General features: G+C 37.9%; 1 protein-coding gene, 1 long non-coding RNA gene and 1 pseudogene across 2 annotated transcripts in view; 2 read left to right on the forward strand and 1 right to left on the reverse strand.

Annotated features, from left to right (window-relative positions):
* The first annotated feature begins 1,878 nt into the window (after positions 1 to 1,878).
* Positions 1,879 to 4,125, forward strand: LOC120587619 (uncharacterized). Its single transcript, XR_005649041.1, has 2 exons — positions 1,879 to 2,475; positions 3,649 to 4,125. It is a non-coding gene; the product is annotated as an uncharacterized LOC120587619 (long non-coding RNA).
* Positions 4,007 to 27,081, reverse strand: part of FN1 (fibronectin 1) — a 65,087-nt gene continuing 42,012 nt past the window's right edge. Inside the window, 20 exon segments of the mRNA XM_039844713.1 lie at positions 4,007 to 4,761; positions 5,087 to 5,197; positions 7,748 to 7,854; positions 8,365 to 8,490; positions 10,314 to 10,478; positions 12,621 to 12,759; positions 13,728 to 14,194; positions 15,160 to 15,249; positions 16,429 to 16,608; positions 16,837 to 16,926; positions 17,720 to 17,896; positions 18,790 to 18,877; positions 19,969 to 20,156; positions 21,307 to 21,576; positions 22,412 to 22,451; positions 22,453 to 22,526; positions 23,172 to 23,327; positions 23,851 to 24,015; positions 24,685 to 24,801; positions 25,560 to 25,829. Coding sequence (XP_039700647.1) covers positions 4,690 to 4,761; positions 5,087 to 5,197; positions 7,748 to 7,854; positions 8,365 to 8,490; positions 10,314 to 10,478; positions 12,621 to 12,759; positions 13,728 to 14,194; positions 15,160 to 15,249; positions 16,429 to 16,608; positions 16,837 to 16,926; positions 17,720 to 17,896; positions 18,790 to 18,877; positions 19,969 to 20,156; positions 21,307 to 21,576; positions 22,412 to 22,451; positions 22,453 to 22,526; positions 23,172 to 23,327; positions 23,851 to 24,015; positions 24,685 to 24,801; positions 25,560 to 25,829 — 3,092 coding nt within the window. The 3' untranslated portion in view covers positions 4,007 to 4,689.
* LOC120587804 (uncharacterized) lies at positions 18,965 to 19,083 on the forward strand (annotated as a pseudogene).

The following is a 27,081-nucleotide window of genomic DNA, read 5'->3' on the forward strand; positions in this document are numbered from 1 at the left end:
CACAACTTCTTCCCTCCCCTACCTCCAAAATTCTCATAATGATTCCTAGACTTTCAATTCTGGGTTAGGGAGATAAATTTTCTCTGAGCCTTTTTTTTTTTTTTTTTTTTGACAAGCTTTTCAAGGTCTTCTGAGTTTATCTCTCCTCCTGTAGAAACTATCCAGTGTGGTCCGCGAGGCGCAAACTTATCTTAAAAAATAATTTGTAATATATCATGCCTATGGGAAGCACCTAAAATACCTACAGCTTAGGGAATAATTTTTAAACAAACACCTATGTCAGGACCAACCAGATGAAGAAGAAGAATTTTGCCAGCAGTCTCTTCCTTTCCTCCGTGCCTGTTCTTGATTCTGGCCCCATCTTTCCCTCTTGGAAACGTGCCTTGTACCTTTGTGATAATCACTACCCATTTCGTCACTCACCAGTTGAGTGATCTGGGGTTTATTCCTTAACTTCCTGAAATTCGTTTCTCATCTACAAAGTGGGATGTATTTGCTCCTGGAGAGGTCGAATCGCCCCCGGTGAAAAGTAAATGCCGTGGAGCTAGTGTGTCAGGTGTAAGTCTCAGCTCTGCTACTAATGGGCTGATTCCCTTATTGGTTTGCCTGTTCTGGACATTTCATATTAATAATAGTCATATGATATACAGTCTTTTGTGCTTGACATCTTTCCTTAGCATAATGTTTCCAAGGTCCATGTTGTATGTGTATGAGTACTTCATTCCTTTTTATGGTCAAATAATATTCCATCGTTTATCCATTCATCAGTTGATGGACATCTGGGTTATTTCCACTTTCTGTCTGTTAGGATTAATGATGCTATGAACATTTGTATACAAATTTTTACGTGAACATCTATTTTCAGTTCTGGGTATATACCTCGGAGTGGAATCGATGGCTCCTATGGTAATTCTATGCTTAACTTTTTGAAGAACCACCAGAATTTTCCACAGCAGATGCACTATTTTACATGTCCACCAGTAATGTACATGAGTTCCAGTTTCTCCACCAAAGCAGTATGTTTTTTGAGTCAAATACTATATAACTTTTCAGCGCTTGGCTTAGCACCTACAACTAATGCTGAATTATGCATACAGATGTAAAGCCCTGTCCAGCAGTCTCCTGGCAGAGGCAATGTTTCCTTCTGGAATGAAATGGCCATTTCCAGAGCACCATGATGCAAAAAGAGAAGGCCAGGGAAGAACCCTTGGCCTTCAGTGTATGTAACATAAGGGGAGCCTGCGGAGGTGGTCGGCCTGCAGGATGGGTGATTCCAGCTCCAGGAGCACAGGATGCTGATCATCACGTCATTGGCATTCCACAGCTTCCAAACAATGCTAAGTTCAAGTCCTTGGGGGCTCCACATAAAAGCTCTTTTAGAGATAAATATGCCTCCTAAGATTGTTAAAACCCACACGTCTCTAAAGAGGAAATATAAGACATGCCTTAACATCTCCTCTCTGACTCTACTGAGGAATGTTAAAAAAGGGCTTTCGGTAGAGGCACCATATCTTTTGCACTTTTATTACTTACAGTCTTCTCTTCTTTTGTAATTTATATAGATTTTCGTTTGCATTTCAGATAGAATCTCTTAATAAGGCTATGAACTAGGACAATGTGGCAATGATAATAACTTGAATCTCAAATATGAACTCCGCATACATTTTAAAAAAACTTGCTTAGTCTGAAAAATGCGTGGCAGAGTGAGGTCATCTGCTGCTGCTTCTGCTTTATTAGTCTTTATGGTAATCTTTAAATGTTCCCACACATAAGTCCCAAGAATTATCTTTTTTTTTTTTTTTCTTAAATGGTCAAAATGTATCTCCTGAAAATGGGACTTTTTAATTGTAGCCTACCACTTTCCCTACCACGGTAATGGGAATTTACTGAATAGGAAGCAATTTCAGCACTTAAATGTGCTGAGGTGATGTTTCTTAATCATTTTAATGAGTTACATATAACTAGAAATGGAATCGAATTTTTAGTGGAAATATAATTAAATAAAAAAGTCATTTCCTATACTTGTAATTTCCACCTGATCATTTCTTTATTCACTTTCACAGGCAGTGTGGCTTATAAGCTTGTAATGATATTATATAGGCTAATTTGCATAATTCACTTAGGTCATTAGAGCTGAAAACAATATACACAACAATAAATTTCATTACAAATCATGTGCAGCAAGGCAAGGTAGAGCTTCCAAATTATGATTTTTCTTTTTCATGTTTGATGTATTTACTGGTTTTACCTGAATTTTCTTTGTCTATTTCTTACATAAATCCTGATTGGTCTTCTAATTATACCTTTTCAGTCTGGCCTGCTTATGACAGTTCTCAGAGGAAGCAGTAACATGAGTCAGTAAAAACTAAAAGATCTTTGGAAATCCTCTCTGTTCTTGTGTTTGAATGATTTTGCTGAGGAATAGTAAAAAGGAAATTCGTTTTATGTTCCTGCTCTGTGGTGCCAAAACAAAAGGTTATTTAAATTTGTTTAATTTGTTCTCATTATTTAAATGTAGTTAGTGACTCACTATTGTAATAGTTTGTAAATTTAATATATTGCTTTTGAGAATCTAGCAGACATTCTGGAAAAAAATGGTTCATTTTTATCTTTAATGTGGAGCCTCTGGTTTTTACATTTCATTGTATAAGTTGTCAAAAGTGTTTGATATCCATTTAATACAACCCAACTGGATATACTTAAACACACTTTGGAGGAAATATTTTAGGTTTGTAGCTAGCTAAGTGGTTTGAAGCACAGACAGTCTCAGCACAATGCTGCTCTTTCCTTGTGTTTTTTAAAGACCTTTAAACAAGATCGGTCTTCACGTATGAAGCTGGGAGGGACCAGCCTGCTCTCCCTTGGCCCTGCGTCTTCAGTGGGACTCCCTGTTGCACAGCGTGTGGGTTTGTGTTGAGTCACATTCTCCAGTGAGAGACGATACTCACATATGTGAAATAGTCATTTAATATCACCATGATCTGTACTTTGTGATTTTTTTTGTTCACATATACAGGGCAGCTATCTTGATAAGTACTGGCCTGATAACGCTGAAAGATTGATGATATTAAACATGTTAAAAAGATTGGTCTGTGTCCTGTTAAGGAAAACTCATCAGAGCTGTGTGTGTGTAATCTCTAAAATTGGACTAGAAAACCTCCCCCAAATGAGATACTAACTGTCAAAGTATTTTATAAGCTAAATCAAGTGTAAATTTGTTTTTTAAACAAATAAACCCTGAGGAAATCCCTTTCTGTATTTAGTCTTAATATTCATTGCCAGGTATTGAAATATTTTCCTACTGCACAATAGTATATAAAGAGTATTTTCCATGTCTTTTATGAGTTATTATTGATCTTTTACTAATTAATAATCAACTACTTCTAGTGCCGCTCTTCATTATTCTGAATGCCAGATTTAGTCCCCAATTTTTCTTGTGTCCCCCAAGTTAAACTGAAAAGGAAATGGCATTTGCAGACAGAGTAAGCAAACTTTGTTCAGCTGGGGCACTCTAAAAGTTCAGGTGACACGAATTTAGACAAGTTGGATTGAGGTTATTGTAACACAGTTTCCTTAAGACAAAATTCCTCCATGCTAAACTATTCAAGTAGTTTTAACATCTCAGTCACCTTTTTGTTTTCCTTGCAGGTAATCTCTTGGCACAGATGAAGGAAGAAAAGGAGGCGGGAGGGAGGGAAGAATTATAAAAGGAGCAACTAAAAGTCGTTTGGATTTTACTTCTGAAGAACTAGCAGGTCAAATAAATATTTGAGTCCACCTAAATTTGGTAAAGAGAAAATATAAAACTGTCCATTACCAAAGAGATGAAATGACGAGAATGAATGTTTTTAGAGTGATAAACTCAGAAATTCTTCTACTGAAATTGCCAAGAATTAGCCGTACAGATCATAAGTTTTTAACTGTAAGCTGAAGTGAAAAGAAAAAAACATGCATAAAGTTTATTATTTCCCCCCTACGTCTTAAAAAAAAAGTCATGACGTTCAAGTTGTGGAATGTAAATCTTTTATTAAACAGTTGTCTTTCCACAGTAGTAAAGCTTTGGCATGTACAGTATAAAAAATAATCACCAACCATAATTAAACCAAATTCCTCTTATCAACTGCAGACTAAGTGTCTTCGATGCATTTTTTTCCATATAAAAATACTGGGAAATATTGATAAATAATAGATAAGAGATATTTCTAGGCAATTAATAGAATCATTTGGAAAAAGTGAGTACTATGGATATTTTAAATACCACAGTAACAAGGACATGCCGTTCCTACAATATTGCGGGCCAGACAGTTAAATGGAAGCAGAAGTGTTCGGGTAACTTTCCTACTTAAAATTTTGGTAATATCATTTCAGTACATTTTGCATCTGGGTTGGTACATATGCTTCCCTACTGATCCCAAACCAAATCACAAGAATCATTTCATTTAAAATACTGAGCGGTATTGAATACTTTGGAGCATAGCAGGCAATGCACTGCCTCCTTTTATGAGAAAAGTCTCAAAACACTCCCAGGGTGATATTTGGAGAAGCTATGAGTTGAGCTGAAGCTGGAGAAGTTACTCTCCAGAGCAAAGGGCTTCAGAAAGAAACAAACACTCTAAGACGGGTCTGCTAATGTCACTTTAGTTTGGATGGGCCTTGGCAGAGATCCATGCTTGTTCTGGGTTGGAAATCTTACTCCCGGGAATCTTCTTTGTCAGCCTGCACATCTAAAGGCATGAAGCACTCAATTGGGCAGTTGACATTCTGTTAAAATGGAAGAAGAAAAATTAGCAGCAAATACTGCAAAGTGTACAGAAAAAAACCAGGCGCGGGTGGGGGGCTTCTATGACGATTACTTCTAAATAGGAGAATAGCTTTAAGAACCTAGTAGCAATATGTGGGGTATTCGAAAGTGTTCAAGAGTTTAATATATTAGAATCTAAATTACATTACAGGATACAGTATTCTTAAGTCATATAAAAGATTTTTTTAATTGGTTCATTTAAAAGAAAAGTACCCACGGAAAGAGCCCCTGCTATGTAACTAATGGCACTTAGGGGAGAAATGCTTATGGTGCAAATGCACTTACAGCGTTTGAGCTCTGATGGTATCTCTGAGAATACTGGTTGTAGGAGTGGCCAGTGGAGCCTTCGTGACCAGGTTCAGCCCCTGGTCTGCGGCAGTTGTCACAGCGCCAGCCCTGAGAGCAGAGGCATGAAGTCAGATGGGGTTTAGGTAATGAGAACATCACAATTTAGTGCTTATGTGAAAGAATTTCAGCTCTTCATTGGCAAATAAAAGTAGTTACAAAGGATATTTTGATAACGATGTCATGTCTTTACAACATGTAGAACAGCTTTCGGCTGATCATTCCTTTCTTATAGCTGCCTCAGTCTATTTCTGCTTTTCCTTTCTCCTGAAATGTCCTCTCTTCCTATTCAAACCACACCCATCTGCTAAGGTTCATTCCATCCTCAGCTTCCTTCATAAGCTTTCCATACTAGATGAGAGGTTTTCGTAGAATCTTAAAGCTTTTAAAAGGGACTTGAGATCACGTGGACAAACACCCTCATTTTACAGGTAAGGAAAATGAGACCCAGAGTGGTGACTCATTCAGAGCAGAAAAGTCGCACAGTGAACTGCTGGTGAAGTGGCCGCCACCCAGCTGGGTAACTCCTGGCCATGCTCTTTCTACTAACACCACACTGCCACTCCCTAAACTTCCATAGCCAGTAACGTGGCAGCCTTTCATCTGGCTAGAGATGGCGTGAGAGAGAAAACGGGACCAAGATGAGCCAGTGAGGCTGCCGAGATTTTTGCTAGAAACATGAGGAAACGTTCTCTTTTCACTGTTGCTCCTAAGCTGGCGGGAGATAAACCTGGAGCTGATGGAGGTCACCTTTGTCACCATCAGCAGGGAGCCTTCTGGAGAATGAAGCCAGTAAAAAGGAATAGAGCATGTGACCAGGTGAGAGACTCTGGATGCCACTGATGGGGAGGCACGGAAGCTGGCAGATCCTGGGACTTTTCAGTTATGCGAACGCTCTTTTGCCTAAAATGAGCTGGGCTTTTCTCGTTAGAACCCTAAATAATACAATCACTCACTTTCTTATAGTCAATTAAATATTTCAGACATATTTCTCCATTTAAAAGCATTTTCCCCATAATGCTTAATACAATTATGGGTAAATGCCTACTTAGAGAATCAATGAATCTTGCTTTCATATAAAAATGTAACAGTTCTCACTCCTGCCTTAAGTGTTTCATTTAGCACTTTGCTTTAGAACAGAATAGGTATCACATATGAAAGGTTTCATGTGCGTAAATAATGAGATACTGAAGTGAGAACAAAACCTACTTCCCGACAAATTCACCTTCCATCACCTTCTTCTTTATCAAGCACATTACCAGAGATGAGTGAGTTCTATGATCACAGTCTTTATAGGTGTTAATGAGAGATACAGAGGGAAAGAGAGAAAACTCCGCAGTTTCTCTGTCAGAATGGGTGGCATCTCCCTCCCCATCTAATCACCAGGGGTGGATGGAGATTAATTTCCACAGGCTGCCTTGGGTCCTCAGGTGGGGGCAGAGGCATGCCCCTGAAAACCCTTCCCAGCCACCAGATTAATTTTTCCGAAGATAATTTTCCATCACGCTCCTTTTCTTCTTGGGCCCTACAACTGGCTAATGCCAAAGGCATCAACCAGTGGGTCTTACCTTGGACTAGGGAGCATGCTCCTCTTGTATCAGAATTTGAGGGCTGTGGGGGAAGGTCTGTTTTCATGGAAAACAAAGGACTATTATGTCCTTTTGCTTTTGAGTCATTTTATTTTGAAATTTCAAATATTAGAGGAAGGTACTGCATTTTTTATTATATTGAAGTAGGACACAGATTAAATGGCTAAGAACTACTGGCTTAAATAATGGACTCTTAGGCCCTGAATAAGCGGCCCCCTACTTCTCCCCATTTAATTTCTCACCACAAGATACCAGGCAGAGGGTTGGCTCAGTGGAGCCCACACGTGCCAGTTCCTTCCCATCTCAGGGGCTATGATTACTCTGGTTTCTCTGCTTCCTCCCCTCCCGCAACCAAATTTTACCCATCCTAAAGCCCAACCAGTTTATGCTTCTCTTTTCCATGAAATGTTTCTTGCTGATTCTAGCCTACAATTCCTACCTGGGAACAGTATTACTTGTCAGACCCACTCAGAACCTTATTTAATTAGCTTGACTTTCAATGTATGCTATTTTAATGTCTCCAACTACTATATCGTTAAGAGCCAGGACCATTCTTCATTCCCTCTGTTCATCCCATATTCCTTAGCACAGTGCTAGCCTTACAGCAGGAATCTATTTTGGGATTGAGAGAGGGTATGAAGAAGTAGCAGCTTCTTATAGCTGAGGTGTTGTTCAAACTATTTAACAACAATGCCACAGAGGCACCTGTTCAGCAGATTGGAGCTGGAGGCCCAGTGCTACCCAGCATTTAACACTTTAGTTGCTGAAGAAGAGAGACGGCCTGAGAATCGTGGGTGTGGGAGGGGCTGAGGCTGCCAAAAAGGGGCAGAACCGGAAAGGATATTCAGGAGCCTTATGTTGGCAGCTATGTGCTGACAGGAAATAAGGTGACTCAACGTCTCATTAGGGACACTGCCAACACCTATATGTAACGCACACACACAAGAACCTTAACCTTAGTCATCAGTTTATCTTATCTAACTTGTGGGGTGCCTGGCACATCTGGTCTTACCCGCTGGCCTCCAAAGCATGTGCAGGAGCAGATAGCACCTAAATATTCCTTCTGCCACTGTTCTCCTACGTGGTACGTCTTCCCGTCATCGTAACACGTTGTTTCATCTACACAGAGACACAAGACAGAAGTGCATGTAAGACTGAGAACAATAATGCAGACTTGCCCTCTGTATAAAGGTGGGTTCTATTTCTCTCTTAAATCACCACGTTTATGGAAATCATTCGTAAGAAAAGTATCGCTGTATCGATCACAAGGCGGCATTTCCAAACACTAGAGCTAACAAACTGAAAAAGTTTTAATGGGAAGATGGAGACCATATTTTAAAAGTTGACTCTAAAGACCTGTAAAGCTTTCTTATAACATTTCACTGCAGTTTATGGTCAAAATACTCAGGATGGAAAAGTGCTAAAGTGCCCTGTAATAACATTAAATCGTGGCTCATTTTTGAAGCTTGTCTTCACTTTTCCAAATCAAAAGATTAACAAACCCATTGTTCACTCCTCAAGGAGACCTAAAATCTCCTCCAATCATTTCTGTGACCGAGAGTTACAGCTCAATAATGATGAGTATGGGAGTGCTTAATAAGGCACGAAAAATGATGTGTGGCAACGTACGAGGATCACACTTGAATTCTCCTTTCCCGTTTCCAAGACACGTGCAACTCATCATCTGGCCGTTTTCTCCCTGACGATCCCACTTCTCTCCAATCTTGTAGTTTACGCCATTGTCATGGCACCATTCTGTGGGGTGGGGAAAATCAGACAGAGGCTTATCGGTGTGTTCTGATTCACAAGACAGTGAACACTTGGGATGTGTCAGGATCTCAATAGCCCGGTATCTGGAAGGAGTGGTAAGGAAAGTTAAAGGTCATGATCCTGATGACAAACCATTTCTTTTGGTCGGATTTAAAAATATTATCCTTACCATTTAACATTTTCTAGGCTACTTTAAGATTCAGTTTATTCCACCATAATGATGTCACAAGAATAGTCAATGACCTTTGTCCGAATTCTCACTATTAAGGTTTAAAATTGTGGAAAACTGAACTAGGATTTGAGTATTCTTTGATGAATAGACCATAGATGAAAAATCACTTTGGATGTGCAGAGATCCTGGATACAAAGTAGTTCAATTAACCGAAAAACAAAGATCAGCGGGGTTTCTACATGTCACAACCTGCTTATAAATGGGAAGAGTAAAAGAATAAACTTGTGTGTCAGAACAAAACAAAAACAAACAAAATGATAAATCAATGGTTATTATCTCTAAGAATAAGACTGATTTTGAGGAATATCTAATACAATTATATATCTTTACAACTGCCCATAAAAGATGATTTTATAATCTCCAAGTTTTATTATATTGAAAACAGAACACACTTCAGAAGCTGTAAAACAATATGCCACATTTTTCTATTTTATCGACGTCACCCATTCCTTAAACTTTAAGTTAATCGACAATTATGACATCTAAGCAAAAAATATGTAATCTGAGCCAAAGAATCGCTCCTGCAATTGCACCTAAGTATTTATATAATAAATATACAAACTTAAAAGTAGTTCAGTTTCACAAATTAAAAACCACTTAATTGATGCCAAATGTTAAAAATTCCAACTCCTAAACAATACATAACATTTCTGCTATTTTTCCTTTTTCAGACGGTCAAGCACAGTAGTCTGCATTGAAAAATTAGTTGTTTTTATATTTCAGTCTGAATTAAACTACTTAATGTATACAAGTTAGGTAAAATACTTTGAAAGTATTTTAAAAATCCATTATGTTTTATTTCTCCAAATATGATTTCTGGATATGTCTATAGGAGGTTTGGTTATAAGGCGTAATAGTTAACACCTAAAAAAATGAACCAATCGTCCATAATACGGTCCCCTAAAAAACAAAGCACAAATGAAAGGTTTATAAACTGTAATACTTAATCTCAAAGCATAAGTAAATCCTCAGATCATTTTAGCTAAACAATACTTGAAAATCAAATATATTTCAATTGAAGTTGATTCTTAATTACCTAGAAATATATTATTCGTACTTCCTGCATTACTTGGAAAGATTGAAGCTACCTGATGTGTATATATGTGTGTGTGATATGAGTGTGTGTATGTGTATAGACTATCATATGTGTACGTTTGGTCTATACTGAGAGAGATAGAGTTTGTGAGTACAAATGTTCATGCCCAAACTCACTCAACACCGAAAATTAAAAGAGATTTGGAATTTCTTTGTGTCTCTCATTAGATCTGGCTCCAAAGAGTTTGACTTTGTTAATTTATTGTAACAGAAAAAAATTTTAAATCATGTTACCATCACAAATGTAATTATTAGTTATATTGACATACTGCCCTTGAAATGAAGCAATATTCCACAAGTAAAATTTCCCATCATTTTTCTATGATGCAAAATGTTACTTTGAGTCAAGCAGCCCCTCCTCTGTTTGCCTCATGTTTGGAAGAGCACGTGTCAGCCAAACATGATTCCTTGCCACTTGGTGCAAATGCACAGAACGAGAAAAGATGGATGAACAAGTGGGTGGACAAAGCAAGCTACTCACTAGATGAATCACATCTGAAATGACCACTGCCAAAGCCTAAGCACTGGCAGGAGAGTTTAAAGCCAGTTTCAGACAGTCGCTCCCACTCCTCTCCAATGGCATAATGAGAAACCGTGTAGGGGTCAAAGCACGAGTCATCCGTAGGTTGATTTGGGCCTTGGTCAACTACATGAAGAAAAGGAGGGGAAAAAAAAAAAAAAGACATCTTATTGATGGTTTTAGACCATAAAAAGCAAACTGAATTATTCTATATAATGACTTAATTTAAAACAAAATTCCCAGTAGCATTAAGAAGCATTCGTCTGTCCTATCAACGCAACAGCTGTTCTAATAAACAACACTTAGATGTTGCCAACGGACACTTGCCACAAGCATATTAAAAGGGATCCATCTTTCGTTTTTGCCATCAGTTCTAAAAAATCATTTCTGATAAATCTTGTCTATAGAATGTGGATCCTCACCCAATTTAATCCAGTTAAAAACTTCAGTGAGATGCGAAGACTGGAAAAATCTCTCCATGAGTATCTGAGTGACCTTAAACCTATTATAGTCATCCATAATATGAGGATAAAAATAAAAATATCTCTACCTGCTCAGGATCTTGTGACGATTACACGAGATCATTAATTCAAAGAACTGGTCCATCGCCAACACTTAGAAAGTGCTCACCAAATAAAGAATAATTACTAGAGAGCATCTTTTGCTTTTAATGCAAAAGTCTTAGCATTTTTATATTCTATTATAATGTGATCTTCACTTTCATTATTGCATGTTTTGCATGATAGTGCAAAAATCCTAGATTTTATACACTATTATCAATTGTAGGACTGCTTCACTTTATCAATAAAATCAATTGTTCCAAATAAGAAGAAGGAATTGGATATAAACGACTTAGCAATAAGTAATGAAGTCTCTTTATGTTGTCTAAGATCTTGGTCTTCATGTTTTGGGAAAGTTTATTTTAAAATAATTCATACAAACAAAGCATGCTTCAAATTATTCTCTAAAAATTAAATAAACTAACTTTTATGACTTTGAATCCCATTGCGTATATTTCTTTTTCACAGTGAAAAAATCAAAAGCTCAAAAGCCATAGATATTTAAAGTGTCTAATATTTTAAAAGGTATCACCCTGGAAGACAATAGCATTTTGGAGAAATTAAGAAGTCTGAAATGTCTCAAAGCCAGGAGAACCTGGCTAGAATACAGAATATTGCTGCTGGGAATAAGGAATCAGAAAGAAAAATGGAAGGAACTTAAACTTCTACTAGGGGTTTCAATAACCTTCCCCCAAATAGCCAGGAGTTATAATAACACCTGACTAAAGGTATAGAGACAGAAACCTTTTTTAAAAAAAAATGATGTGGAAATTCCTTTCATATGGCATTCCACTAGTAAAGCCACACGGAGGAAAAAGTATGTGTTACCGCAGATATGCACTGCAACAAGCGCAAAATGATCCTCCCCCTCGCCCCAGATATTCAACTGATTACACATATAAAAAAACGTAGTCACCTATCAAATACAGAAGGAGGCTGAGATTAAGCAAACTGGCCCTAGGAATAAAGCCTGTCACTTGGCAGAGAAAGAATTTAGCATTTCCCGATGATAGAGAACCCTCTGGTTGGGAGATTCGAGATTCACGATTTTGATTATTCCCTATCTCGTGTTCCTTGGTGAATCTTCAGCTGCTGCAGATTGAAAAGTCAAGTGGATTTAAAGGACCTTTCAGGCTCTACCAAGAGTCGATGGCCATTCAACCTCGATAGAGGCTGTGGATCTATATAATCAGAAAAAAAATTGGAATAACATTGGAATAAGGGAGCTCTTTGGATAGAAATGGGCTGTGTTGGTAGCATTTTATATCAGGAACCAACACCAGCTGTCCCTTATGTCGGCTGATGAGAAATTTCCTTTACGGTCATCAGTTATAGTACCTAAAAATCATTCAAGAGGACAGCAACATGGTAAGATAGAGAGGGTCTGGGAACAAAGATCAGGAGACTTATGCCCTGTACTAACTCAGATATCACTAGCAGGGACTCAGAGTGTTGGACTAAATATTTGAAGCCCGTTCCAGGTCTACCGCCATGTCGCTGTTTGAGACTTCATCAAATATGTATGCGTTTCATAAAGATACTAGGATATGATTAGGGGAAAATAATTGAATTTAAAGTTGCTCCTTTACTTCATGATGATGTGTAACATTATTTCCCAAAGTTAAAAGGCAACAGCAACAGAGGAACAGTCAGTCGGATAAGCATCCCAGAGGGGGAGCTTGGGCCTAAATAACAGGCGTTCACATACCCGAGTTGCCCACAGTGACAACTTCCTCCCGAACCTTGTGCCTCTTCTGGTCTTTCAGCGCCTCCACTATGATATTGTAGGTGGCCCCTCTCGTTAGGCCCGTCAGGGTAGCACTAGCGGAAGTTCCAGGAACTCGGAACTATAATTATTGGCACATCCAAAGTAGGGGAGAAAGCATTAGAGCGAGGAATCCACATGACTTTCCCTATTCTCTCATTAATAACCCTCACTGTGTAAATGAAATAAAGGGAGACAAATAAAGAGGGAGGGGTAAAGGTTCCAACCAGCCGAAGAAAGAAATGGAACTTGGGTGAGGGGGTTTTCACATCTATGTGCCAGATCTATCCTATGTGCTCCGTAGTCAGCAGGAGCCCTCAATATTTCTGGATATAGCTTCGCCCACATCCTGCTGCAGTCAGAGGTCTGTGCAAGGCCTCTGGAAACCCTGGCCATGCCCGCTTTACATAAAACGTGGGCACTGCTATGTAGGGGAATTTATTTATCCTATGCAAGGTGGCACTTGACCCCAACGCTGGGGTCCTTAAAACACTTTGTCAAATCCTCAAACTTGAGTTTCTAAGCCCATAAGTCTTCCACAGTCATAGTGAGTTTTTTAAATTCTGTCACTTTCTAAAAATAAGAATACAATAAAACCGATAACAGTACAAGACAAGTTAAAGAACAGAAGTTTTGGTTAGAGAATGAATCACTTGTAACAGCTGATTCGCACAGCTTCACCTAAGTTATTTCTCTTTAGACATATTGTAGATAATGGGATTCTTCAAGGACAAACCATAAATGTAAATTCAGGCAGAATATTTCTCTCTTTTTTCTAGGATTTTTTTTTTTTTTTGTCTACATTACTAAGGAGCCTCAAATGTGTGAGAATGATAGAAATGATTTCGTTCTCTTCACTAAATAAAAGCTCTGGTACATTCCCCCAAAGTATAACCACATCGAGATTTTTAAAAAAGGTGGCTTAAATATGCCACTTTTCTAAGAGGTCCTAGAAATGTAGCCACTTTACCTCAGAGCTTTGGTCACTTTAGTTATCTAGCTTATTTCTTTCTAAGCTTCCTAGTCAGAAGTAAAGAAAAAATTAATTACCTGTAATGGTTCTTCATCAATGCCAATTGGATGGCATGAAATTATGTACTCAGAGCTTTCCTGGAATGGGGTCCAAGAGATGGTGGTCTGAGAGACAGCTTCTTGTCCTGTAGAAGCATTTGGATTGAGTCCCAGAACGTGAGGGTAGAGATGGTGGTCTACGTCTCCCCTGGGGACATGACCAATTTGGATATCCTCATTTACATTTGGCGAATATTGTCCTGGCCTATGCCTTACAGGGGTGGCCGCTGTGGGCGGTGTGGTCCGCCTGAAACCATGTTCCTCAAAGATCATTTGTTGCCCAACACTGGGCTGCTGACCAGAAGTGCCAGGAAGCTGAATACCGTTTCCAGTGTCATACTCAGGGTTGGTGATGAAAGGGGTCTTTTGAGCTGTGGAAGGAACATCCAAGATCTCTGGTCCTTGAAGGTTGGGGTGTGGAAGGGTTACCAGTTGGGGAAGCTCATCTAGCCAAAAGAGGTTAGAGCCAAAAAAGCAAAGCGTGTTAAGCTCCCACAAGTAGCAGCAGTAGTCATATCAATTCAGGCAACAACGACTGTTCATCGGTCTAATCAAAGACCCCGGAAAACAAGCAGTTCTTACACACAAAACACTTTTTCCAGAAAGGAATCTTTATGATTTTTTTCTTAAAGATTTCTTTAGAGTTTAGAATGAAAAAAGTGTTGGTACGAAGTTAGCATACACACCAAGCTTTGGACTGCTGAGCTCCATAGAAGCTGTCTCTGCTTGAATTAAGCCTAAAGAAACTGAAATATGCAGTTTTTTCTCTTTTTTTTCATTTCAGAATCGTGTTCTAAGGACTAGAATCCACATGAATTATATCAGAGTCTGAAGTATGAGAATTCCAAAAGTTCAGCTCAACTTTTTTTTATGGTTTAAAATGGTAAAAATAGATAAAAATAAATATTTTTATTTTAAATTCTCCTATCGGCATATATATAGCATTTTCTTCAAATTCAACTGAAACTGGATAAAAAAAAAGTTAGAGAGCCTTTAGCTTCAAGTTTCAGAAACCAAATAATAAAGACCAACGGGGATTTTTCCCCAACTTTTAAAAAATTTTTAAATTCAACAAATGGTATAAAAAAATAGCAATTTCACTTTTTACATTTTAATATTTTGAAAAAATTTTTGAAAATTCTAAAGGCGAATAATATTTTGAAAAAAATTTTGAAAATTTTAAAGGCGACTAAGAAAAAAATAAAACTAAACTCAAGAGGAATATAAAACTGGACTAACAGATTGTGTGAGTTTATCAAAGAGCACAACACATATCCTATGCTGTTAAGGAAAAAAGTTCCACGAGAAATGCATTCACACCTGTGGAACATTTTCACTGCAAAATCAATCATTCTTAATTAGTTTTGTTCTTGACCATGTCACTATTATCCAGAAGGTGCTCTTTCTTTACCTGTCTTTTTCCTCCCGATCAGAGGCTCACTCTTCTGGTTGTTCTTAAGGGCAATCACTTGGATTGTGTACTCAGTTCCTGGTTCCAGACCTGATGGAAGGACAGATCACCACGTTATGTCTGTGGGCTCAGCTAGTCAAGTGGAAGTTGATCTCACCAGGTGACACTCGTAAGAAGCAAGCATCCTCTCTCCTTCTGGCTATTGGCCTCTTGAAAGATAAAATAGACTTCACTTTTTTCCCATAAACACCCAAATACTCTGCATACCATGGTCACTTAGCAAATTAGTGATCTGACCAAAAATCTGACACCCGAATAAACACTTATATGCTAGCTTTTCCTGGGTATTCTTTTAACATGTGGTCTTATTTGCCTTTTCGAATTCCAGAAAATCTATCAGCATTGTGCATTGCCAGTGGAATATACATTTGGGAGAGATCACTGCAGATTGTATACTTGAATCTGCTTAGCCCTAATAACCAGATAGCCCTTAGTGACAAGATCAGTGAAAAGTTAGACTACAGGTTAAGTGAGCTCTGCAGGAGAGAGGGACCAATCTTTGTGAGGTCCTTGTAAGAAGTATCTAATTCAACTCCTTCCATATCTGATTCTATTTTCCTGTCCCCAAAGTTCTAAAAAAAAAAAAAAAATAGCAGTGTCTCCTTCTGGTACCTGTGTGTTCTACAGGATTTTTAAGTCTTGATGATACCCTATACACAGTTTGAAAATTTAATCTCTTGGACAAAAATAATACCAGAGGCCTGTGATCTTTCCCACTGAAATAGGCAACTCTTAATCCCCATTCCCGGCATTCTCTCCAATATGCATAATTGGGCATCACTTTGCCTCAAGACCTATTCTGTGAAAGTAGATAATGAGGGGCAATAGCAGGTGGTACTCTGGGCAAGTCCTGCAAGATCATCAGATCTTCAGGGTGTTGAGTAAGAAGAGAGAACCACAATTAGCTAGTTTGCTTTGAACAATGTATTTTTCTAGGACCAGATGGACAGGTATCTGGCAAACATACAGCAAATAAAAAGACTGTAGTATGTCCTTATGACAGCACTGAAATTATTGCATTTTTATTAATTCATGCTTTTTGAGGTGGATTGAGCTTTACAGCTCCTACACAGAGAATGTTTTTTTGAAGTTATCAGAAATGGGCTTCTTGTTCTATGGTAAAGCATCAAAGACACAGTTGGAATCTGCTAAGCACTTTGTGTGTCTTAGAGAGTAAGGAGAAAAATGGCAACATGGAAGCAGCAATACCAGTAATAGTAGCCTCTGTGACACCAGGGCGAGGCCGAGGGACCACTTCTCTGGGAGGGGATCCAGGCTTCTCATACTTGATGATGTAACCAGTAATCCTAGCACGTGGTGGCTGCCACGATACCAGCAAGGAGTTAGGTGTGGTGGCCAGGAAACGCAGGTTGGATGGTGCATCAATGGCTAAAAGAAAACAAAATTAAGTCTCTAAGAAAATGAACAACCAAGAAAATTACTTTCACACTCTTTTCTCAGTCCTTAAAAATGAACTTGAGAGAATCTGAGTGTTCTATGAACTATAAAAATACGCTGTGATCTATAATACAAAACTATCAGCTTCCTATTTGTTTCTTAAGTTCACATGACTGATTACAAAGTAGTTGGAGTTTCTTCAGTAGAAAGTGTAGTTACCAGTGGAGGCATCGATGACAACAGGGGAGCTCCGGGCATTGTCATTCAAGGTGTACAAGTGGATCTTGTAGTCAGTGCCGGGTTGTAAACCTGGGATTTGTGAAGAGATTATTTTTATCTGATTTTGATTTACTAAGAAATGCTTCAAACTCATCTGCAATTTTCATGGTTACGCTACCATCCCTTATTTATACAAGCCAGAGAAAAGTGGTTCACATTTGAACAATAAATTAGAGCACGGTATGGGTGTTAACGGTTAATGAGAAACATTATCTCAAAAGAAAATCACTGATGCATACAAAGACTAAAATAAATTTGAAAATACAAAATGCTATGTTAGAAGTGGCCCTCCTGGAGAATGAGGGACGAGCACCTACTGGAGGTGTTTTCTCTTTATCATAATCTGATAGTCATTGGTTGATAACTGGAATCAGAATTTTAAATCTCAGAAAGACCTAGTTGACTCAGATAGTGAACATTCTCTGATCACAATTTTGATCTTTATGAAGTGATGTTGTTTGCTTTTGAAAATTTAATTATGCTTCATAATCTATATTAATGTTAAGAACACTATACCACCATTTCAGTGCCTTTTAATTTTAAGCATCATGTTATAATTTTTTTATATAAGAAAGGGTACATTGATTAAAAATCAAAATGATGAATGGAACTCATGCCATTTCTCTGTCAAATAAAATCAGGCATTCACAGGACAAAACTATTCCTGATCATGGTTTGAAAATAAGTTTTTAAGAAATACAGCTGGGCTATCATAAAACACTGAAAATAAAGAGAATCAGTCGAAGTGGTAGAATAACTAATAAGCTAATTTATGTTGCGAACAGCAATGTACAAATGTGGTCAGAACAGTGAGTTCCCTGACCTGTGATGGTGTAGCTTCTGACATCTGGATTGATGGTTCTCTGAACTGGACTCTGGCCATTTGCTGGCAAGGCATCAACTTGGAAGCCGGTGATCGTCTCAGTCTTGGTTCTCCAACTAATGGTGATGGTGGTCTCAGTAGCATCTGTCACCCGGGCTCTTCTTGGAGGGCTGACATCTGCACAGGATCATAGCTAGAGATTAGTGCCTGGCCAGCTCAAGCAGATAAGGTTTTGACATTTAAAAATGTTTCTTTATTATGTACCAAATATGTTTACTTCTATACTTGAAAAATAATGTGTAAATTTTCTCCAGCGGCATCCAGAAAGAAAGGCTGATAGTAATTAGAAATTTGAAAGTATTCACCTCGTATACCTTTTTTCCTGAAGAACTGAAAAGCTTTACAGATACTACCAGTGGTTCCCAAGGCTGGTTTTATAGTCTCTGTAAATATTTAATTAAGTGCTAAAATTATTAATTTATTAATATGTAAAATATGTGTAATAAGAATTGCAATATTATGGCCAGCCAGCAATTATACATACATGTATTGTTAGTATTTTGTCATTTTTACAGGGCTTCATATTTTTTTCTCTCAACAGGTGCTATGCCATCCCTGTTTGATAGATGATGAAACTTTTGACATTTTCTGAAAGATTTCTGAAAGAGCGAATCATGAGAGCGTATATGGCAGAAAACTACAATCTGGGCCCACTTTTGTCCAATAGTTATTGCACTGTTAAGATACAGTAGAAAGCAGCATGTCCTCCCCAAACTTAACTCTATGAAAATAAATCCTAACAAGTAAAGCATAAAACAGGTGTTAGTCTTCATTCATAACACCAGTGTTTAAACATTATGAAGTGATTTCATTTCTGTGCCAATTGATCACTTTCTGGAGGAGCACAAAAGGTGCCAGTATTAAGTCAAAAAGATGGGCTAGCAAATCACCTTCCAAATTGAGAGCCATTCCGTTGTTAACTTAATCATCTAGAAAATAATTTACCTTTCATTAATTTCTGTACCATTTATACAGAATGTTTGTACACACTAAAAAGTTTGATTACTCACTTTCCAGAGTAGTGACAACTCCCTGAGCTGGTCTGCTTGTCAGAGTGTCCTTAAGAGCATAGACGCTCACTTCGTATTTAGTGGCCACCTAGAAAGAAGGACACAGTAAGCTTTAGCAATGTGATCTTCTGAAGCCCAAGGATTTTCACTACAGCATTAGAAAAACACCATAGTTGTCTATGGCCATGCTACCCTGAACAAGCCCAATCCTGTCTGATCTCAGAAGCTAAGCAGGGTTGAGCCTGGTTAGTACTTGGATGGGAGACCACCTAGGAAGACCAGGTGCTGTAGGTATAAAAAATAAAAAAAATAAGAGATTGTAAATTGACAAGGTCCTTGCAACCTGTGAGGTCAACCAAGGGTGGCCTCATCTAAAAAATTAAAAAGAAAACAAACATAGTTATAAAAAAATTTAAGTAAATAAACTAACAAAACCCATAGCTCTATAAATTCCTATATTAATTTCATTCCTACATTGAAAATGTTCAACAACGTATTTAAATTACATGAATTTATTAACGTGCTTAAGGGTTAAGCCCAACTAAGACACAACTTACATACTTAAACTAAGTTGATATAAAATGAGAAAAATGGGTATTTGCCTATTTTTCTCCTTTATGAACTGACAGGTGTAAACCGTGAAATTTTTTCATTTTAGAGAGACAAAGAGAATCCTCTATTCTATCTCTAAACCTTCTTACTGTTGTTTCTCCCGGAATTAAGCTTATGTTAAAATGTACATAAATTTCCTAGGTTCCTAGCTAGTTTTCTCTATGTATGGCTAGGAAACACTAAAAATGTTTTAATGAAGGTAAGGTCAGGCTGGGTTGGTACAAACTGGACAATATCTTTGCCAGGATAACACTGCTCAGAAAATGCATAACCAAAGTAGATTTATGCATGTGTTCAGTCTGTAGATATATAAATACCCCCGATATACAACCTTTTAAAATAAACAATACATTTAAAGAACTGTGCAACATCCAAGGCTATTTATAAAATTGTCCCCAATAGTCATCTGAAAAAGCTTAGGTCAGCATAAAGGAATTCTACTTGATACAAAATTACAATAAAATTATTTGATGGCAAGGACAAACAACAGATTTATTATATTTCTACAACCTTAAACTGTAAGAGATGACCTAGTTCTTTATACCAATGTAAAAGGGTAATTCTCACCATGAGTCCCGATACAACTACAGATGAGCTATCAGGAGCAAGATTGATTTCTTTCATCGGTCCTGTCTTCTCCTTAGGGGTCACCCGCACTCGATACCCAGTGAGCTGAACACCGGGTGCTGTCCACTGGGCGGTCAGGCTCGTTGGTGTAACCTGAGTGAACTTCAGGTTGGTTGGTGCAGGAATGGCTGTTGGGATGGTCATTGGTTAGAGGTTATCTTATAGGAAATGGGTAAAATGGAAAATAAAGTGAAATCCGAGAAGAATCGATTGTGCTGCTTTGGTTAGGTGGGTTCCCTGGTCGAGCAAAGACTCAGTACGAGAGAGTACGAGAAGGGATGCAAAGTGAAGAAAATATCCCCTGAAAAAATGTTTTATATCCACCCATGTTCAGAATCGCTGGAAACATGGGTAAATGCCAGAATTCTAAGAGACTTTAGGTTTTAGAAGATATTTATTGCTTTCCCTTAAAAAATAAAATAAGTCAAATTAACTTATTGTCCATTAGGATTGATTTTCCATTTGTATGGAAAGATGAGCAATAGCCTTTTTCCTATATAAATTATCTTTGCATGGAAAACCTTTTCAGAGTATTCCATCCTCCTAATGTTAAAATATTCTTTTTATTTGGACCCCATGGCTGATATCACTGCTAAATTTGAAGTAGTCTCTGTGGTGCAGCATAAGAAAATTGGCTCACAACAGAAGCAGAAAAGAAAAGCAAAGAGCAATAACACAGATTGTCACCTACAGGGTTTATGCTGTCACATCTTTAGCATTCCACTCTGCTTCAGAAACAAAGCACAAGAAGGTAAAGTATTGTGGACAGCATTTGCTCTACCAACTGTTCCCTATGAGTCTGATTCTCAATCCTTTAAGCAAATTATATGCCCAGCACACGCTAACTAACCAGAAAAGGAATGTCTTACCCACGTGTTCTCAGAATCATGATGCTATGAAATGGCGCAGTTTGGGTTCCTTTTTTAGAGTAAGCTCTAAGATGCCAAACTTCTTTCCTTTATACACAGTGAGCATAACCACAGGGAGTCATAGCTTAGGAAACAATCCACAGTTTTAGTATTATCTTCTATTGTCTTGCTTTATGGCCTTGCTTATAAGCCAAGCTACTCCAAAATTTCCTTTTATTAGACTTTAAATAAACATCACCAAAATGTCACTGTTTAGTACTATTCCTCTTAAAGAGGGTCTTTGCTAATACAGAGGCTGCTTTTTTCACCCCCTAACACGGGAATCAATAGCCCGATAAAGTATAATTCATTCAGCAGAGCATAAAGCCGCTGCTCCCATGAGCACCCAGTGGTACAATTAACGATATACCTGTGGACTGGGTTCCAATCAGGGGCTGGCTCTCCATATCATCGTGCAAGGCAACCACACTGACTGTGTACTCAGAACCAGGCCTGAGGCCTTTCAGCTCTGCAGTGTCTTCTTCACCATCAGGTGCAGGGAATAGCTCATGGATTCCATCCTCAGGGCTCGAGTAGGTCACCCTGTACCTGGAAACTTGCCCCTGTGGGCTTTCCCAAGCAATTTTGATGGAATCGACATCCACATCAGTGAATGCCAGTCCTTTAGGGCGATCAATGTCTGTTAGGCAAATTAATGGTAAGAGGTTATGTGAAAAGCAAGTTGTGAAATAAGCATTTTTATAACATGCAAAGCAGTTTTGCAGATATCATTTTCTTTGATGAATTAAATTCCAATTAACCCACTATTACATGGAAAATGTCTTGATACTTGCTTAAATATTTTTGGTTTAGAAAATATTTAATGTTGCATCACTTATTAAAACATAGGTGTCCAAGAGGTGCATAGATGCCCTGCAAAATGTCCTCACAATGAGGATTTATTTATGTCAATTTTAAGATATTCCACCAAAATTTGTTTTGCAATGTGATGTTAGTCTCATAGACCTGGATTTTCTATACCTTGGAAGTGGTAAAGTTGATTTTCAATGTTAAATTTAAATTATTAAAATCCTTCTGTAACTCCTCTCCACTTCCCTCCCACATACCAGTATTTACATTAAATGCTGGTCCAGCCACAGTCCTCCGAATGCTCCAGATATAACAGCTGCATGAAGCACACTTCAATCAACTTTACCATCCAATCATAGAAAAACAGGTCCTAGCAATATAATTTGTAGATGTGATATAGGCAAATAAGATTTTGCTGAGGCCATTTGAGCAAAAGAAATTTAAAGCACAGCAACTAACTATGGTAAATCCCAGAACTTCTTTCCCTATATGTTCACTGCTTGGCACTGAGAAGGGAAAAAATGTTTATAAGGGACTCAGCTCAACATACAAACAAATCAAATTGACTTTCCCTGTATCTAATCGCAAAAGACACGCAGAGGGCATTTGGATGCCTAAGAACAAAATCTGACTTTGAAAATGGAAAATGAGCACTGGTTACATACTGGTTACTGCAGTCTGGACCAGAGGCTGACTCTCTCCATTTTTGATTCTGAGCGTAGACACTAATCACATACTCCACTGTGGGCTGCAAGCCTTCGATAGTCATTTCTGTTTGATCTGCAAAGGGAGAGAAAAGCAAATGCAGCATCTATATCATGCACTGTGAGGTCATCCAAGTGACTTTCAGAGTTCAGTAGTAAATGTGTGGTGGCCTGGATTTTCATTTGCAGAATTATCACGAAAATATGAAGGAGTCAGGCATGGATTTCCTCTTGGACAAACATGTTCACTGCTAACACAAATTACCATATTGAAATAAAGTCTTACCAAACAAGAAGCTTCAGAATTTAATAGGAAGCCCCCAATAATGAATAATACTAATCTGAAAAAAAATAAAAATTACTTATTGCCTTAGGATCCTAATTTCACAAGTACTTTGTATAAAACCAAAAATGAGAGCTAAAAATATCTTTAAAAGTCAGTCAGGCTACCTCTCTCTTCCTGGCGTTCATGACGAACACCATCACAAAGATGCATCTAATAATTTAAGATGTCCACACCATAAAACAGGACTATGCATATAAAAACAGATCCTAAAAATTATCCAAAAATTCTACTGTGGAGGGAGTAGGAAACAATCTTGAGCACAGAATTCACAAACGAAGAAACTGACATAATGATAAATGAGTTAGGTGGCCATTTATTTAAAAAAGCATTCTAGTCTGTTTATTCTTATACATGTGAGATGCTGGCAATTCTCACCTGGACTTGCAGTTTTAGTTTTTGATGGTCCCATGCCATTCTTGGGAGTAGCAGTCACTCTGTAACCTGTAACAGGGGATGTGGAAGGCAGCCACCTGACACTGATACTGTTCTCCTGGACGTCAGTCACTTGCATCTGGGATGGTTTGTCAATTTCTGTAAATGACAACAAGGAGAAATGAGTGAAGCCACAGTCTACAGGAAGAAGACTGGACACGTCCCTGTCATTAGTTACGATACATACAGGATGATCTCTTACAATTAATGACTCCCAGGTGTTTCTTTTGCAGAAACAGAGATAGCTTTTGGGGGTGGGGCAAGCATTTAGATGCCATCACCTATTTTCAAGATGGCTGCTTCATTCACAAAGAAACTACATTCCAGGTAGGTGTTTATCTTCTTACTTTATCAGCTCATTCATTCATTCATTAACAAATATTTATTGAACACCCTCTATGTCTGCCTCTATTGTAAGCGCATGGAAAATATTGATAACAAAATCAGACAACAATCTCTGCCCTTGAGGGTGCTTCCTTGTATATCCGGCTCAAAGTCGGCTTGCTGTACGTGTTGCTTGGTCTTATTAAAAAAGAAAAGCAACTTACAATGAGAAAAATGAGTGAATATTGTAAAAACTATCAAAGTAAATATGCGTGTGTCATCCCAGAGGAGTTGGTACCTGTTCGATAATCAATAGAAACTGGCTTGCTGCTTGCTGGGCTGTCCCCACGGCCAGTGACAGCATAAACGGTGATGGTGTAGTCCACTCCAGGTTTAAGGCCACTGATGGTAGCTGTAGACTTGCTCCCAGGCACAGTGAACTCCTGCACAGGGCTATTTCCTCCTGTTTGAAAAGAGGGCAGTTCAAACTATGAGGGGCTGAGCGATGATACCAGGGGATTATTGAGTAACTGAATTAACATATTGAGAGCAGCACGTAAGTCACACCTTTGCTTATTCCCTTTAAAAGAGTGCAATTAACAGGGCTTGAACAGAAAGGTATATTTATTTATGCAAGTGTGTAAAAATTGGGAGAAAACTGCACTTAATGCTATTTTAACATCCAAGCTTTAAAAAGTCACTGAGTTGTTGGTTAACATGAAAAGAGAGAAGAAAGTAAATCCTCAACCCAGGATTGCAAAAATTGTTTCCTTTTTCAAAATTTTAATGGCGCATATTCATGTTAAATAAAATTTTGAAAATACAGAAAAGTGAAAAGAAGAAAAACACAAAGCACTTATTATTTCACCACTGATAATACGTTTGTGAATTTACAATCCTTTCTTCCTCAATTCTACTGTTCCCCCCTCTAGTATTATACAAACAACTTTTTATCTTGATTTTGCCACCAATTATATCATACGTATATTCCACATATTTGTTGGAAAAGACAAGGCTCCACTGAATGGACTTGCCAAACCTCCTTTAATGAGGTGTTTACTCTTGGGCTTTCAGATTACCCACAGCAGAATCTGGCTTCATCAGAATGTGAAACAGTATTTTAGTAACGCACCTGTTTCTCCATAGGTGATCCTGTAATATCTCACTGTGACAGCAGGAGCATCCCAACTGATCAGTAGGCTGTTGGGGGTCGTGGCAATAACTTCCAGGTCCCTTGGAACATCAGAAACTAGAAAGAGGAGCGGGGTGAGGAGTGGGAGGGAGTTTTCATATTTGTAATTTTCGATGATGCCCAGATTTACTCTTTGTTCATTTTCCTGATAATTGCTTTATAATTCTTTCATATAATAATGTAAGTACTATACAAAATTAGCAGAATTAAAAAATATAAACAATTTAAGGTAAGGGGTTAAGGAGTCAATTCAAATTGTGATAAAATGATGATTTTAAATTTATTGAAGGGTTTTTTTCCCTCAATTTATAATTTTGAAAAAATTTAAAATGACATAAAAGTTGCAAAAATAATACAAACATGCATATTCCCGTCCTTTAAGTATTTGCTAACTAGTAATGTTCCTCTCTCTCTCTTTCTCTCTCTCTGTTAATCCATGTGCGACTAGATATCATAATGATACTTCTCTCCTAAGTACTTCAGCATCTATTTCCTAATTACATTAAAATAATTATGTCTTTAAGGGAACTCTGAAATAGAGTGTTTTCTATATTTTGAATATATCTGTAGTTATTAAAATGCATAAATACCTAAATAAGGAGAGAAATTTCTTGGGATAATAAAAAGCATGTTCTTTAATATAGTCTGAGAAGGAGATTTTTCTGTATAAATTCTCTCACTTTCCTCTTCACGTCTCATAGCCATGATCTACTTTTTTGAGATGATGACTCAGACAACACAAAGCTATTTCACAGAAGACATCACCTGCATTGGAAAGTCCTTTGAGTTTCTTTGAAGACCAGAAAACAAGTTACCTGTTGATTGCTGGCCAACCAAGGGGACACTTTCCTCTCTGCCATTAAGCGCAACGATGCTGACCACATATTCCGTCCCTGGATTGAGGTTGGTGAGGGTGATGGAATTCCGAGATGGGGGCACTCGATCTTCTCGAGGTCTTCCACCATTGTGTTCAGGATGATGGCGAATCCTGTAGCCAGTGATGGTGGCTCGAGGAGCAATCCAGTGGACGGTGAAAGAGTTGGCAGTGATATCAGAAAAGTCAATGCCAGTTGGAGAATCAAGACCTGTTTTTTCCACCCCAGGGGAAGCAAGAGAGAGTGAGAGAAAGAGAGAGAGAGAGAAAGACACCAACAGCTTAGAGAGTGAGAAAAAGCATAGGGGAAAGTAACATACATCCCATGTTTCTATTTTTCTCATTAACACAGCGAACTGCCATAAACCTCAGGTTATGATGCACTGATTCTAAGCCACATATAAATTTCAAACTCATAAACTGACTCAGTTCAAAATGGCCAACTCAAGCATTCTCTTCATTTTTCTTTTGCTGTGATCCAAGTGTCATTACAGTAGGTTACGTGTATCATTAAAGTCGGTTTCTACATCATATTTGAAGACTAAGTGTTTAAGAAATTCTGGGAATTGATATTTTCAAATGCTTCAGTGTTCAAGTATTCTATGTTTCTATCCTATAAGTGGATCTCTCAAAGCAAGACAAGATCTGCCCTCTGTCAAGTTAAGTGTTTGGCTCTCAAAGAAGCTTCCTATGCTTGAGGGAATTGATATGTCAACATGGTGATAATGATGCCAAACATAAAACTTTCTAAAACTAAAATAAGACATTATTCTGGACAAATTACGATGTAAGTAATTCCTCATGAATTGAGAATTTAGTGCAGTACAGAAAACTAGCAAAAAGTTAAAGTTTATCTCCAATTCAAATCACTTAACCTCTCTGAGACTTCCAACAATTTCTGTTTCAGTTATAACATTTACTTATTCTATTCAATAGTATATTCAAACCAAATCGAGATATCGGAACTCCTTTTTGGAAGCAAGTGGATTATAACAAATATATTAATAGATATACTAAACCACACTTTGTTAAAGGGAAAAATAGCACTCCTATTTAAGAAAGGACATCATATTATGGGATTCGATTCAAATTCTTTTTTATAGTAAATGAATATTTCCTTAAGTAGAAAAAAGAGATAAACTTGTTGGCTTAGTAAAAAAAAGAAAATACTTATATGACAATGACAGCATTGGGTCCATCATTAGACAGAGCTGCCTAATGAGAAGGAATGTTTGCCATCTCTAAGTAATAGACATTATGAGACACTCTTCTTGGGAAATGTTTTAAAAAGATAGACAACAAAGTTTCTGGACTAAGTTCCATTCTCTCTGGAAGCAGAGAGTAAAATCTTGGTGACAAAGTCAGGGTAATAGCTGAACAGGTGTCTTTTAATTTTTAAGACCAGTGATCAAAAAGTAATGACAAGGCTACAAGCACCACTATCACCACCACAAAAGATGGGG

The sequence above is a fragment of the Pteropus medius genome, unplaced genomic scaffold, assembly GCF_902729225.1.
Source record: "Pteropus medius unplaced genomic scaffold, Ma_sr-lr_union100, whole genome shotgun sequence".
In the NCBI taxonomy this organism is placed as follows: domain Eukaryota; kingdom Metazoa; phylum Chordata; class Mammalia; order Chiroptera; family Pteropodidae; genus Pteropus; species Pteropus medius.